This window comes from Scyliorhinus canicula, chromosome 15 (genome assembly GCF_902713615.1).
Source record: "Scyliorhinus canicula chromosome 15, sScyCan1.1, whole genome shotgun sequence".
Classification (NCBI taxonomy): Eukaryota; Metazoa; Chordata; class Chondrichthyes; order Carcharhiniformes; family Scyliorhinidae; genus Scyliorhinus; species Scyliorhinus canicula.
This window is the reverse complement of record NC_052160.1, coordinates 18,273,058-18,286,049: the sequence shown is the minus strand read 5'-3', so window position 1 is coordinate 18,286,049 and position 12,992 is coordinate 18,273,058. Positions and strand designations below refer to the sequence as shown.

Here is a 12,992-nt window from a genome sequence, read left to right as displayed (position 1 = left end):
GTGTTTTCCCTGATCATTGAATTTAGAACCAGAGTGCTAAGTCTCCGAATAAGGGACAGGCTATTTAGATGACCGGAAATTTCTTAATTTGCAGGTGATGAATCTTTAGAATTTTTTACCCTAGAGGGCTGTGGAAGCTCAATCGTTGAGTGTGTTGAAGATAGAAATCAACAGATTTCTGGATACTAATGACATCAATGGAAATAGGGATAGCGCAGGGAAGTGGCGTTGAGGTGAATGATCCACCATCATCTAATTGAATGGCAGAGCAGGCTTGATCAACCAAATAGCCTGCTTCAGTTAAGGTTTATAAGAACATAAGAACTATTTATTGAGTATTGTGACACCGCTGTTTCCAATAAAGTCACAAAGCAAAGTGGTAATGTTACTGAACTAATTATCCAGAGGGCCAGGCTAATGCTCTGGGGACATGCGTTCAAATTCCACCACAGTAGCTGGTGGAGTTTAAGTTCAATTAGTTAATGACCTGAATAATGTTGATCATGAAGCTATCAGATTTTCATAAAAGCCCATCTGGTTCACTGATATTTTTAAAGAAAATAAATCTGCCTCTCTTACTTGGTCTGACCTACTAGTGTCTTCAGACCCACATCAATGTGTTTGACTCTTAACTGCCCTCTGAAATGGTCTAGCAAGCCACTCAATTGTACCAAGCTGTTACAGAAAAACCATAAAGGGATAAAAATGGACAGACCTTCCAACATTCACCTATACATCAGAAACCAGAACAAAACACCATATTCAGTTGATCCTGCAAAGTCCTCTTACTGATATCTGGCGGATTGTGCCAAAATTGGGAGAGCTGTCCCACAGACTACTGAAACAATCGCCTGACATAGTCATGCCCACCAAATTATACCCAACAGTCATTGTCCCAGACTTATCCATCCCCATTCATAAGTATGTCCTGTTCCATTGGCGAACAGAGTGAGCTGAGGCGACAGCACTGGTGTACATTCGGGAGGGAAATGCCCTGGAGTTCTCAGTGTTGACTCTGCACCCCTTGAAATCTCATCATTGCATCAGGTCAAACATGGATAAGGAAATCTCCCACTGATTATCACGTCCTACCTTCCCTCAGTTGATGAACACCACTTGGAAGAAGCACCGAGAGTAGCAAGGACATGGAGTGTACTCTGGGGGGCATTTCAGTGCCCATCCAAGACCTGAAGAACATATTTGCCAGTTTGTGCCTGCGGCAGGTGGTCAGGGAACCAACAAGAGGGTAAAATCTACTTGATCTCTCTGTCAGTCTGTGTGTCGCAGATGCATCTGTCCTTGACATTCATTGTAGGAGTGACCGCCACACAATCCTAGTGGAGGCAAAGACGCGTCTTCATAAAGAGGATGCCACACACCATGTTGTGTGACACAGCAGCTGTATTACATGGAATGGATTCAGAACAGATCTGACAGTTCAAAACTGGGCAGCCGTAGACTTTCAGCAGCCGTAGAATTGTACTCGGTCACAGTCGGTCACCTTGAGTCAAGATCAGGTAAGGATGACAGATTTCCTTCCCGAAAGGACATCGGGAGCGAGATGGGTTTTCATAATTGGTAATAGTTCCATCGCCACCATTACGGAGACTAGCTTTCAATTCCAGAATTTTTAATTAATTAATCGTATTTGAATTCTACCAGCTGTCATGGTGGGATTTGCACCCTTGTCCCCTAGGTATTAGCCTGGGGCTCCGTGTTATTGACAGTCCACTGACATTACCACTATGCCATCATGTCTTATGTCCAATCATGGCCCAGCATACTCTGAACTCTACTATTGCTATCAAGTCAGAGGATCAACGCTGGTTCAATGAGCAGTGCAGGGGAGTATATCAGGAGCAGCCGCCAGGCATATCTAAAAATGACGTCTAATCTGGTGGTAATGACACCACAAAACATGCATGCCATCAGCAAACATTGCATGGAGTAGACCAGTCTAAGCAACCCTACAACCTATGGGTCAGATGGAAGTCCTACCGCATCTAGTCATGAATGGTGGTGGGAAATTAAACAACTAACTGGAGGAGAAGATTCCACAAATATTCCCATTCTCAATGATGGTGACGCCAAGCATATCAATTCAACAAACAAGTTTGAAATATTTGCAACCTCTTCAGCCAAAAGTACCAAATAGAAAATCCATCTTGGCCTCTCCTGAGAGTGGGATCACAGACAGCAGCATTCAGTCAACTCCATGTGATATCAAGAAACAGCTAAAGGCACTGAATATCGTAAAAGCAATGGGCACTGATGGCATCCCGTCTGTAAGACTGATGAATTATGCTCCAGAACTAGCTGTATCTCCAGACAAGCTGATCCAGTACAGCCTGTATAACACAGGCATCTACCTGACAGTATGGAAAATTGCCCAGGTCCTGCTGCTAAAAAGCAGGACAAATCCATTTTTTATCTAGCGGTCTATTGTTGATCACTGGCAAACTAATGGAAGATGATATAGGAACATAGGACTTAGGAGGAGGAGGAGTAAGCCACTTGGGCCTTCTAGCCTGCTCTACTATTCAATAAGGTTATGGCTGATCTGGTTGTGGTCTCAACTCCATTTTCCACTTTACAATATAGATTGCACATAGTTGAGGCCCCAGCACTGATCCCTGTGGCACTCTGCTAGTTAAAGCTTGCCAACCCAAAAATACCCATTTATTGCTACTCTCCGCTTCCTGGCAATTACAGTGCACTCAGCTGGCACTTCCGCTCCTGACCTCATTATAGCCTTTGTGCAAACATAACTAAAAGAGCTGAACTAGACGTGATTGAGTGTGACTAGACTGCCTGCGCTTGACATCAAGACAACATTTGACCACATGTGGCATCAAGAGCTCTGGGAAAATTTGTCACTAGGAATTGGGACAATAACCTTGAGTGTGGTTGAAGTCGTACCTAACACAAGGGAGGGTTATGGTTGTTGGAGGCCTATTATCTGCACTCCAGTTCATTGCTGTAGGCCATGGCTTTGGCTGTCCGGCTCGCTCAAGTCGGGGCCACCTCCAGGAGTTCCTCAGGGTAGTGCCCCAGACCCAATCAGCTTCACCTTCATTAATGACCTTTCCTCCATCATAAGCCTCAAAGTGGAGACGTCTGCTGATGACTGCAGTATCCAGTACCATTAATGGCTCCTCAGATGGGGCGGGGGAGGGGGGGGAAATGGCTCCTCAGATTGGGGGGGGGGGGGGGTGCAGTGGTTTGGTGGTATTCTCACTGGATTAGTAATGCTCTGGGGTCCCAGGTTCGAATCCCACCAAGGCAGGTGGTGAAATTTGATTTCAGTAAAAATCTGGAATTAAAACTCTAGTGATGACCATGAAACCATTGCCAATTGTCGTAAAAAACCATCTGGTTCGCTAATGTCCTTCAGGGAAGGAAACCTGCGTCCTTACCTGGTCTGGCCTACATGTGACTCCAGATCTACACAGTGATGCAGTTGACTCAACTCTCCCCCACTGAAATGGCCGAGCAAGCCGCTCAGTTCAAGGGAAATTAGGGATAGGCAACAAATGCTGGCCCAGCCAGTGATGCCCGGATCCGAAAGAATTAATTAAAAAGAAAAGATAGAGAAACAGTCTTATGTCCATATGCAGGAAGGCCTGGACAATATTACATATCCAACAAGAGAGAATCTAATCCTCTCCCCATGGCCGTCAATGACATTCCCATTACTGAATTTCCTCACCAACATCTTGGGGATTACCATTGACCAGAAACTGAATGTAAATACTGGCTACAAGAACAGGTCAGCAGCTGGAAATTCTCTGGCAAGTAACTCTCCTCCCGACTCCTCAAAGCCATTTCACAATCTACAAGGCACAATTTGGGGTGTGATAGAATACTCTCCACTTTCCTGGATGAGTACAGCTTCAACAACAGTCAAGATACTTGACATAGTCCAGGACAAAAGTGTGCTTGATTAGAATCCCATCTTACTACCATAGATACACAATGGTGACCGTGTGTACCATCTACAAGATGATTAGCAGCAACTCATCAAGGCTCCTTGGAACAGCGTTTTCTAAACGCGTGACCTCTACCACTAGAAGGACAAGGGCAGTACGCATGGGTATACCGCCATCTGCACATTCCCCTCTAATTCACACACCATACTAACTTGGAACTATATCACCGTTCCTTCACTGTTGTTAGGTCAGAATTCTGGAATTGCTTTCCAATAGCACTGGGGGTGTACCTACACCAGATGCATGATAGTGGTTCAAGAAGATGGCTCGCCACTACTTTCTCCAAGGGAATTGGGAATGAGCAATGGACCTCTCCATCTCATGAAGGAATGAATAGAACAACCTGGCCTAAAAATTCCTGATAAGCAAAATCCAGTTTGCACAATTCTGGTTACTTTGCACGTTTTCAAAGCACCCAGTGCATGTACTGTAACAACCTAATGAATTACCTTCAGTTCCACTGATAGCATTATGCTTTTTTAGTAGTTTTCGGCCTTATTTGATTGCGAAGGACATGTCTGAATCAACAAGATTATATTTGCAACTGAAAAACAGTCCCATGCAAATTTAGTGTCTCCAGGCACAATTGGCCAAGGCCTTTGCTGCTCTTCTACTTTCCATGACCCCACTTCTCTTGTGGCTGGAGTTTAGTCTGTTTCTATAATGAAATATTTGAAGGGCAGCACGGTAGCACAATGGTTAGAACTGCTGCTTCACAACGCCAGGGTCCCAGGTTCGATTCCTGGCTTGCGTCAGTGTCTGTGCGGGATCTGCACGTTCTCCCTGTGTCTGCATGGGTTTCCTCCGGGTGCTCCGGTTTTGTCCCACAAGTTCCGAAAGATGTGCTGTTAGGTAATTTGGATATTCTGAATTCTCCCTCCGTATACCCGAACAGGCGCCGGAATGTGGTGACTAGGGGCTTTTCATGGTAACTTCATTGCAGTGTAAATGTAAGCCTACTGTGACAAAAATTATTATTATTATAGATTTACAAGTGCAGAGTTCACTTCTCGATCCATCTCTTTTCAAGTTGAATGTACACCATAGTATATTTCTAAACATATCATAAAACTCTGCTCAACAGGAATTTTTGGGAGGATCCCCTGGGATTCAATTCATCAGGGCTTTACAGTCACGCAAACTCTAACCTTTGCTACGGTGGTGCTCTGTATAGAAATCTGGGTGGGGAAAGGGCATGTTATCATTTTTAACCTCCCACTTCTAACAACCATACATTTAAAGCTGTTTACATATTGATTCTCTGTCTGTAATCAGCTATTTTTTGCCAAATGTGGAACTTGAAAGCATGAATTTGATTTTCAAATATAGCAGACATTTAATAGCATTCGGTGATATTCGTTCTTGTGTTTAGAATGAAGTTGTTTTCAGTAGGATGAGAAACCTGCAGATTAAAAGCATGTGGATTAAAGTCGAATAATTGAGTTTTCTGAGTATTTTTAAATACTGAAGTAAGTTTGGGATTTCAAAGAAGCACTGGCCATATCCATATCAATATTGATGCAATTGAATCAAACATAGTCTCCAGGAGTGAAAGAAGGAGGGAAAGCCAAATACAAGAAGATGTCAACCAGAAAACATTTGTATCCTATCTAGAAATGTGTGAGAAATGCTATAAAAGCCTCCTGCAATGTGGGAAAATGTGCATTCTGAGTTTGGCTTTTATTTTGTTAGCCTGTTTGGTTTAGAACTGATTAGCATAACATTCAGTGCATTCCACGTTGGGGCAAATGGAAGAAGAACTGGACTAGTAATCCAGAGACCCAGGGGATTCCGGTTCAAATCCCACAACAGCAGATGGTGGAATTTAAATTCAATATAACATCTGGAATAAAAAATCTAATGATGACCAAGATTGTTCTAAAACCCCATCTGGTTCACTAATGTCCAGGAAACCTGCCGTCCTTACCTGGTCTAGACTACATGTGACTCCAGACGCACAGCAATGTGGGTGACTCTTTTTAAAAAAAATAAATAAATAAATTTAGAGTACCCAATTCATTTTATTCCAATTAAGGGGCAATTTAGCATGGCCAATCCATCTGCCCTGCACATCTTTGGGTTGTGGGGGCGAAACCCACGGAAACACTGGGAGAATGTACAAACTTCACACGGGCAGTGACGCAGAGCTGGGATCGAACCTGGGACCTGGGCGTCGTGAGGCAGCAGCACTAACACTGCGCCGCCATGCTGCCCTGTTGTTGATTTTTAATGCCGATTGAAATGGTCTATCCAACAAAAAGAATGAGACTGGACGGGCCACCGGGCATCAACCAGAAATGACAATGGCAAACCCTGCAATATCCTGGGGGCTTGTGCCAAAATTGGGAGAGTTGTCTCACAGACTAGTCCACAACAGCCTGTCCTAGCCATACTCCCGGAATCATACCTTACAGATAATGTCCCAGACGCCACCATCACCACCCCTGGGTCAGCCCTGCCAATGGAGCAGCCGAGATGGTGGCACAGTGATATACAATGGGTGGGAGTTGCCGTTGGAATCCTTAGCATCGATTCGAAACCCCATGAAGTCGGGGCATAAATATGGCCAAGGAAACCTCCTGCTGTTTACCACATACCGTCCCCGCACAGCTGATGAATTGGTATTCCTCCAGTATCGATAGGAGTGACCATTGCACAGAAAGACCCATCTTCACATTTTGGATACCCTCCATCGTGTTGTAGCACTATCACTGTTTTTTATTTTTAATAAATTTCGAGTACCCAATTCATTTTTTCCAATTAAGGCACAATTTAATGTGGCCAATCCACCTACCCTGCGCATCTTTGGTTTGTGGGGGCGAAACCCACACAAACACAGGGAGAATGTACAAACTCCACACGGACAGTGACCCAGAGCCGGGGTTGAACCTTGGACCTTGGCGTCGTGAGGCAGCAGTGCTAACCACTGTGCCACCGGGCTGCCCGGCACTACCACTGTTGATGAATGCTAAACTTCAAACAGATCTAGCAACTCAAGACTGGGCATCCTTGGGCTATCAGAACAGCAGAATTGTACTCAACCGCAATCTGTACCTTCATGGCGTTCCATATCCTTCATCAACATTACCACAAAGCCAGTGGATCAATCTTAGTTCAATGAAGATTGAAAGGGAACATGTCAGAAGCAACACCAGGTGTATCTGAAAATAAGGTGTCAACCTGGCAAAGCTACAACACAGGACTACTTGCTTGCCAAGCAGCAAGTCATAGACAGAGTTGAGCAATTCTGAAACCAGTGGGTCAGATCTAAGCTCTGCAGTCCTGCCACATCCAGCCATGAGTGTGGTGGACGATTAAAGAACTCGTTAGAGGAGGAGGAGGCTCCACAAATAACCCCATCCTCGATGATGAAAGAAAGGAACCCATCACGTCAGTGCAAAAGATGCTTTTGCAATGTTCTTCAGCCAGAAGTGCTGTGTGAATGATCCAACTCTGCCTCGGTGCCCAGCATCACAGATGTCAGTCTTCATCCAATTCGATTTACTCCCATGTGATATCAAGAAAGGGCTGAAAACGCTGGATACTGCAAAGGCAGTAATATTGCAAAGACAATATTCATGCGATAGTACTCTAGACTTGTGCTCTGGAATTTGCTGTGCCCCTAACCAAGCTGTTCCAGTAAAGCTACAACACTGGCATCTACCTGACAATGTGGTAAATTGCCCAGGTAAGTGTACACAAGAAACAGGAGTAAACCAACCTATTCAATTACTGCCTCTCAGTCTACTCTTGATCATCTGTAAAGTGTTATCAACAGAGCTGTAAAGTGGCACTTACCTCAGCGATAACCTGCTCAATGATGTTCTATGTTCCAACAGAGTCTCTCTGTTCCTGACCTCATTACAATCTTGGTTCAAACATGGACAAAAGAGCTGAATACTTGAGGTGAGAGTGGCTGCCCTTGACATCAGGGCAGCGTTTCATTGAAAATGGCATCAAGGAGCACAAACAAAACTGGAGTTAATGGGAATCAGGGTGAAAACCCTCCACGGTTGGAGTCACTGGCGCCAAGGAAGATGGTCGTGGTGGTTGGAGATCAATCATCTCAGTGCCAGAATATCACTGTGGTGTGTCTTCCTCAGGATGGTGTCCTAGGCCCGATCATTTTCAGCTGCTTCATCAGTGACCTTCCATCGTGAGGCCAGAAGTGAGGATGTTCACTGATGATTGCACATTTACAGATGGAATATTCTTCAACTGCCTGGATGAGTGCAGCTCAAACAATACTGAAGAAACTTGACACCATCCAGGACAAAGCAGCCCGTTTGACTGGAACCCCTTCCACAAACATTCAGTCCTTCCATCACCGATGGACAATGGCAGCAGTGAGTGCCATCTACAACAGCACCTCAGGCAGCACCTTCCAAACGATCTCTACCATCCTAATTACTCACCATCTTAACTTGGAAATATATTGCCATTCCTTCACTGTCACTAGGTCAAAATCCTGGAACTCCCTCCCTAACAGCACTGAGTATACCTCCACCTTGGGGAATGCAGCAGTTCAGGAAAGCAGCTCATCACCCTCTCAAGGGTAACTAGGAATGGGCAATAAATGCGAGCCAAACCCACATTGGGTAAATAAATAAAATTCAAAAATCCACTTTCTTGATGTTGGTTGTTATTTGGACCTTGCTGCAGGTTCTGAGATGAGAAAATTATTTTCAGACAAGGCGACACTTGATGCAGTGGTATCAGGACAATTTATTAAGCAACAAAAGGTATACTTCACAAGCTACAGCAATTGGTATCCTACTTCGGATGGATCTTGATTCCCACTGACTCTCTGGGTACAGATGGCTCGCGACTCCTTTTCCCATTTTTTTTTCTCCTCGTGTCTACTTGAAATCTAGCAACAAATCCCTTCTGTCTTTTTTATTCTCTGCAGCCGAGGTTTTTCCATGTGTTCTAATGTTACTCCCATGGCTTGACCTTGTTATTTCATCTGCCAATAAACTTTAACTCATTAATTGTGGTCATGACCTGGAACAACTGTTCCAAAAAGTAGTTGAACTAACTTGTCACAGTAAATAAGAGGAATTCTTGTTAATTTTGTGATCCTCATCAGGAGGATCGCCTTCGCCGTGGTGATGATCTTCGACTTCAGATGGCCTTGGAGGAGAGCCGCAGAAATTCAGTTGTAATAGTGGGCAGCACAGCTCCAAAGAAGAAAAAGGTGAAGGTGTTGTCTGTCTCTGAATATAATTTAGAAGCATCAATATGAGGTAGTTATAATATATTCAGTAGGGAATTCAGGAGAACTATCTTTATTCAGGAGGTGGTTAAAATGTGGAACTTACTATCACAGGGAGTAGCTGAGAATAGAAGGATATGTCAATGGGGTTAAATGAAGAAGTATGGGAAAAGACTATTGGAACAGCCTGCTTCTGTGCTTTGATACTTTGTCATTTTTAAAGGATTTTTAAGATTCAAGATCTGTAAACAAATTTATTTTGAAATTTAATGCATATATTTTAAGACTACTTTGTTGGGATGGGGGTGGCAAGATTTGCTTCAGCAATAATGAACATTTGTGTGTATTTTTTGGTTATAAAAAATATGGTCTGTTGCTTCTATAATCCAATATAATGTTTCAACTACTTTATCACTCCTCTAGCAGCACTGACTTAAAATGTTACGTTTGTTAATCATTATGCTATTCCTATTCCCTTGTCAGAATTGCAGTTACCTTTTGTGGGAGCTGTTGAATACAATTCTTAATTACTTAGCAGTAGAGGCACATGATAAGCTCCAAATAGATTTAGCAACAAGATCAGGATAGTGATAGTTACCCAACCTGGAGTCTGGGAGCACTGGCTTCTACCAATCTTCCATTTGCCGATTTATGAGTATGGGAGGTGAAATCAGATGGTGAACAATTTCCATAGAAATTAAAGTCAATTATTGGCCCTTCTTGCACAGCTCCTGTAGTCATGTAAAAGTGTCATTGAGAGAAATATGCTCGCCCTTTCACTTGTAGATGGTGCACCAAGTAAATACCAGTCGGGGAAATTTCTCGCTGTCTGCACCATTTACGAAAAAACACTTGCCCCAAAACTTTCAGTCCTGAAAGTAAGGGCCTAATTTTAACTATATAATTGAATTGGTTTGAGTATGAGTTGTATAGCCTTAAATGATATAAAAATTATAAAAGACATGCAAAGGAACTTTTAAAAAAATTTGCTCCAATTTGCAAACTGAAAAAGGAAAACAGAATCGGAAATTCTTTGATGCATAAGCTTGAATATATTCTAGGTCAGGATTTATTTGTTTCACAATGACTTTTCTGATATTTCTGTTCGATAACTTTCTTTCCTACTTCTCAATTAAATAACAGGCATCCGCGGTTACCTTGATGGATCCCTTGCCAACTGCAGCAGCACAAAAAGTCTGGGGAGTAACTGTCCGACCAGTTATTATAGAAAAAGATGACCCATGGGGAGAAGTAAGCAGTCCGGTAACATCAGATCCGTGGCAATCTATTGGTAAGATTACTTGTACAGTGAAAGTGCTCCTTGTGTTGTGATAATATTGCAAGGTTCTTTGGAATTAAATTTGTATGGTAATTAAAATTTTCAATACTAAATTACCACTTTGCTGTACTTTGATTAATTCAAATTACTGAACATTTCAGATTTTCTCAGTGCTAGGAATAACGTTTGATTAACCTAAATTTGCCAGTCCTGCCTGAGAATCACAAGGGTGGGAGGGAAAATTTGATGAACCAGCAAAATGTCTGTTGATTTCGTGTGGGAATTTACAGGCGGCACCTTAAATTCGTACCATTAATAATTAAATGTATTGGGAGGATGCAGTCGGGGAAGGTGGCAGGGCTGGGTGGGTTTCCGGTGGAATATTATTAAAAAATTCAAGGATAAGCTGGCACCCCTGATGGTGGGGATGTTTGAAGAGGCGATAGGGAAGTGGGTGTTGCCACAAACCTTGGGGCAGGCATCGATTTCACTGTTGCTAAAAAAAGATAAGGATCCGACGGAATGTGGGTCGTATAGGCCCATGTCACTTCTGAATGTGGACGCAAAAGTATTGGCGAAGGTATTGGCGGGTAGACTGGAGGAGTGCCTCCCAAAGGTGATAGGTGAAGATCAGACGGGGTTTGTGAGAGGGAGGCAGCTCTTTTCAAACATTAGAAGGGTATTGAACGTCGTTATGGCACTGGAACAGGGGAAGGAAACAGAGGTGGTTGTGACATTGGACGCTGAGAAGGCGTTTGACTGGGTAGAATGGGGATACTTGATGGCAGTTCTGGAGCGGTTTGGGATTGGACCAAGATTTGTGAACTGGGTAAAGCTACTGTATAAGGAGCCGAGGGCCAGTGTCCACACAAACAACATCAGCTCAAGATACTTTTCTCTCCACCGTCGGACGAGGCAGGGATGTCCTATGTCCCCCCCTGCTGTTTGCACTCGCGATTGAGCCGTTGGCCATCGCATTAAGAAGTTGGGGGTATGGAAAGGAACAGTGCGGGGGAGGATAGAGCATAGGATGTCCTTGTATGCCGATGACTTGCTGTTATATGTGTCGGAACCAAGTGTGTCGATAGGTGGAATATTGGAGCTGCTTAGAGTGTTCGGGTCTTTCTCGGGATACAAACTAAATCTGGAAAAGTGAGTATTTTGTGGTGTCTCGGCCGGGGGGGGGGGGGGGGGAGGGGGGGGAGGGGGGGGGGGCGGGTGCTGCCATTCCGTCGGGCAGGGACTCACTTTAGGTACCTGGGGGTGCAGTTTGCCCGGGGGGGGGGGGGGGGGGGGGGGGGGGGGGGGGTGTGCTCTGCAGGTACAACATTTCTAGTTTGGTGGGGAGAGTGAAAGCTGATCTGGCAAGGTGGGATGGTCTCCCTCTGTCACTGGTGGGTCGGGTACAGGCAGTTAAAATGAACGTGTTGCCGCGATTTCTATTTATTTTTCAATGCCTGCCGATTTTCCTGCCAAAGGCTTTTTTCAGAGAGATTGAGGGCAGGATTACTTTGTTCATATGGGGAGGGAAGGTGGCCAGAGTTAGAAAGATGCTGCTACAGAGGAGAAGGCAGGCAGGGGGTTTGGGTCTTTCGATCCTGACATTACTACTGGGCAGCGAATGTGGAGAATGTGCGGAGCTGGGGCAGAGGGGTTGATTCCCAGTGGGTCAGAATGGAGGAGAGTGTGTGGAGGGGGTCGGGATTGAAAGCACTAGCAACAGCGCCGCTCTCGATAGCTCCGGGGAAATACTCAGGGAGTCCAGTAATAGTAGCTTCATTGAAAATTTGGGGGCAGTTTCGCCAACACTTCGGGTTGGGGGCAGGGTCAAGGGAAATGCCGATTCGGGGGAGCCACAGATTTGAGCCAGGGAGGTGGGATGGAAATTTTCGGAAATGGGAAGAAAAGGGGATTAAGACACTAAAAGATTTGTTTTTTAGGGGTCGGTTTGCAGGATTGAAGGAGCTGGAAGCGAAGTATGGGCTGGAGCAGGGGGAATGTTTAGATACATGCAGGTTCGAGATTTTGCCAGAAAGGGGATACAAAGGTTCCCGGTAGAGCTGGCCTCCACATTCCTGAGGAGGTGCTGACGACAGGGGGACTGGAGAAGGGGGTAGTGTGAGCGGTTTACGGATGTTCTTTGGAAGAGGAGAAGGCACCACTGGAAGGGATCAAAGCAAAGTGCGAGGAAGAGTTGGGAGAGTATATGGAGGAGGGGTTTTGGTGTGAGGTGCTCCGGAGAGTGAATGCCTCCACTTCGTGCGCGAGATTGGGGCTGATACAGCTGAAGGTGGTATAGAGAGCACTCCTCACGAGGTCGAGGATGAGCCGATTCTTTGAAGGAGTAGAAGATGTGTGTGAATGTTGCCGGGGCGGGGGGGGGCTAATCACGTTCATATGTTTTGGTCCTGTCCAAAGCTAGAGGATTACTGGAAAGAGGTTTTCAGGGTAATTTCTAAAGTGGTGCACGTGAAACTGGACCCGGGCCCCTGGGAGACCATGTTCGGGG

At 44.8% G+C, this 12,992-nt stretch overlaps 1 protein-coding gene across 4 annotated transcripts in view; it reads left to right on the top strand.

The window, feature by feature from the left end:
* The window catches only part of epn2 (epsin 2), a 71,897-nt gene that overhangs the window by 32,201 nt on the left and 26,704 nt on the right, over positions 1–12,992 (top strand). For all 4 annotated transcript variants that reach the window (XM_038820604.1, XM_038820600.1, XM_038820603.1 and 1 more), the window contains exons 4-5: positions 9,079–9,186; positions 10,348–10,495. In XM_038820604.1, coding sequence (XP_038676532.1) covers positions 9,079–9,186; positions 10,348–10,495 — 256 coding nt within the window. The remainder of the gene's footprint in view (positions 1–9,078; positions 9,187–10,347; positions 10,496–12,992) is intronic.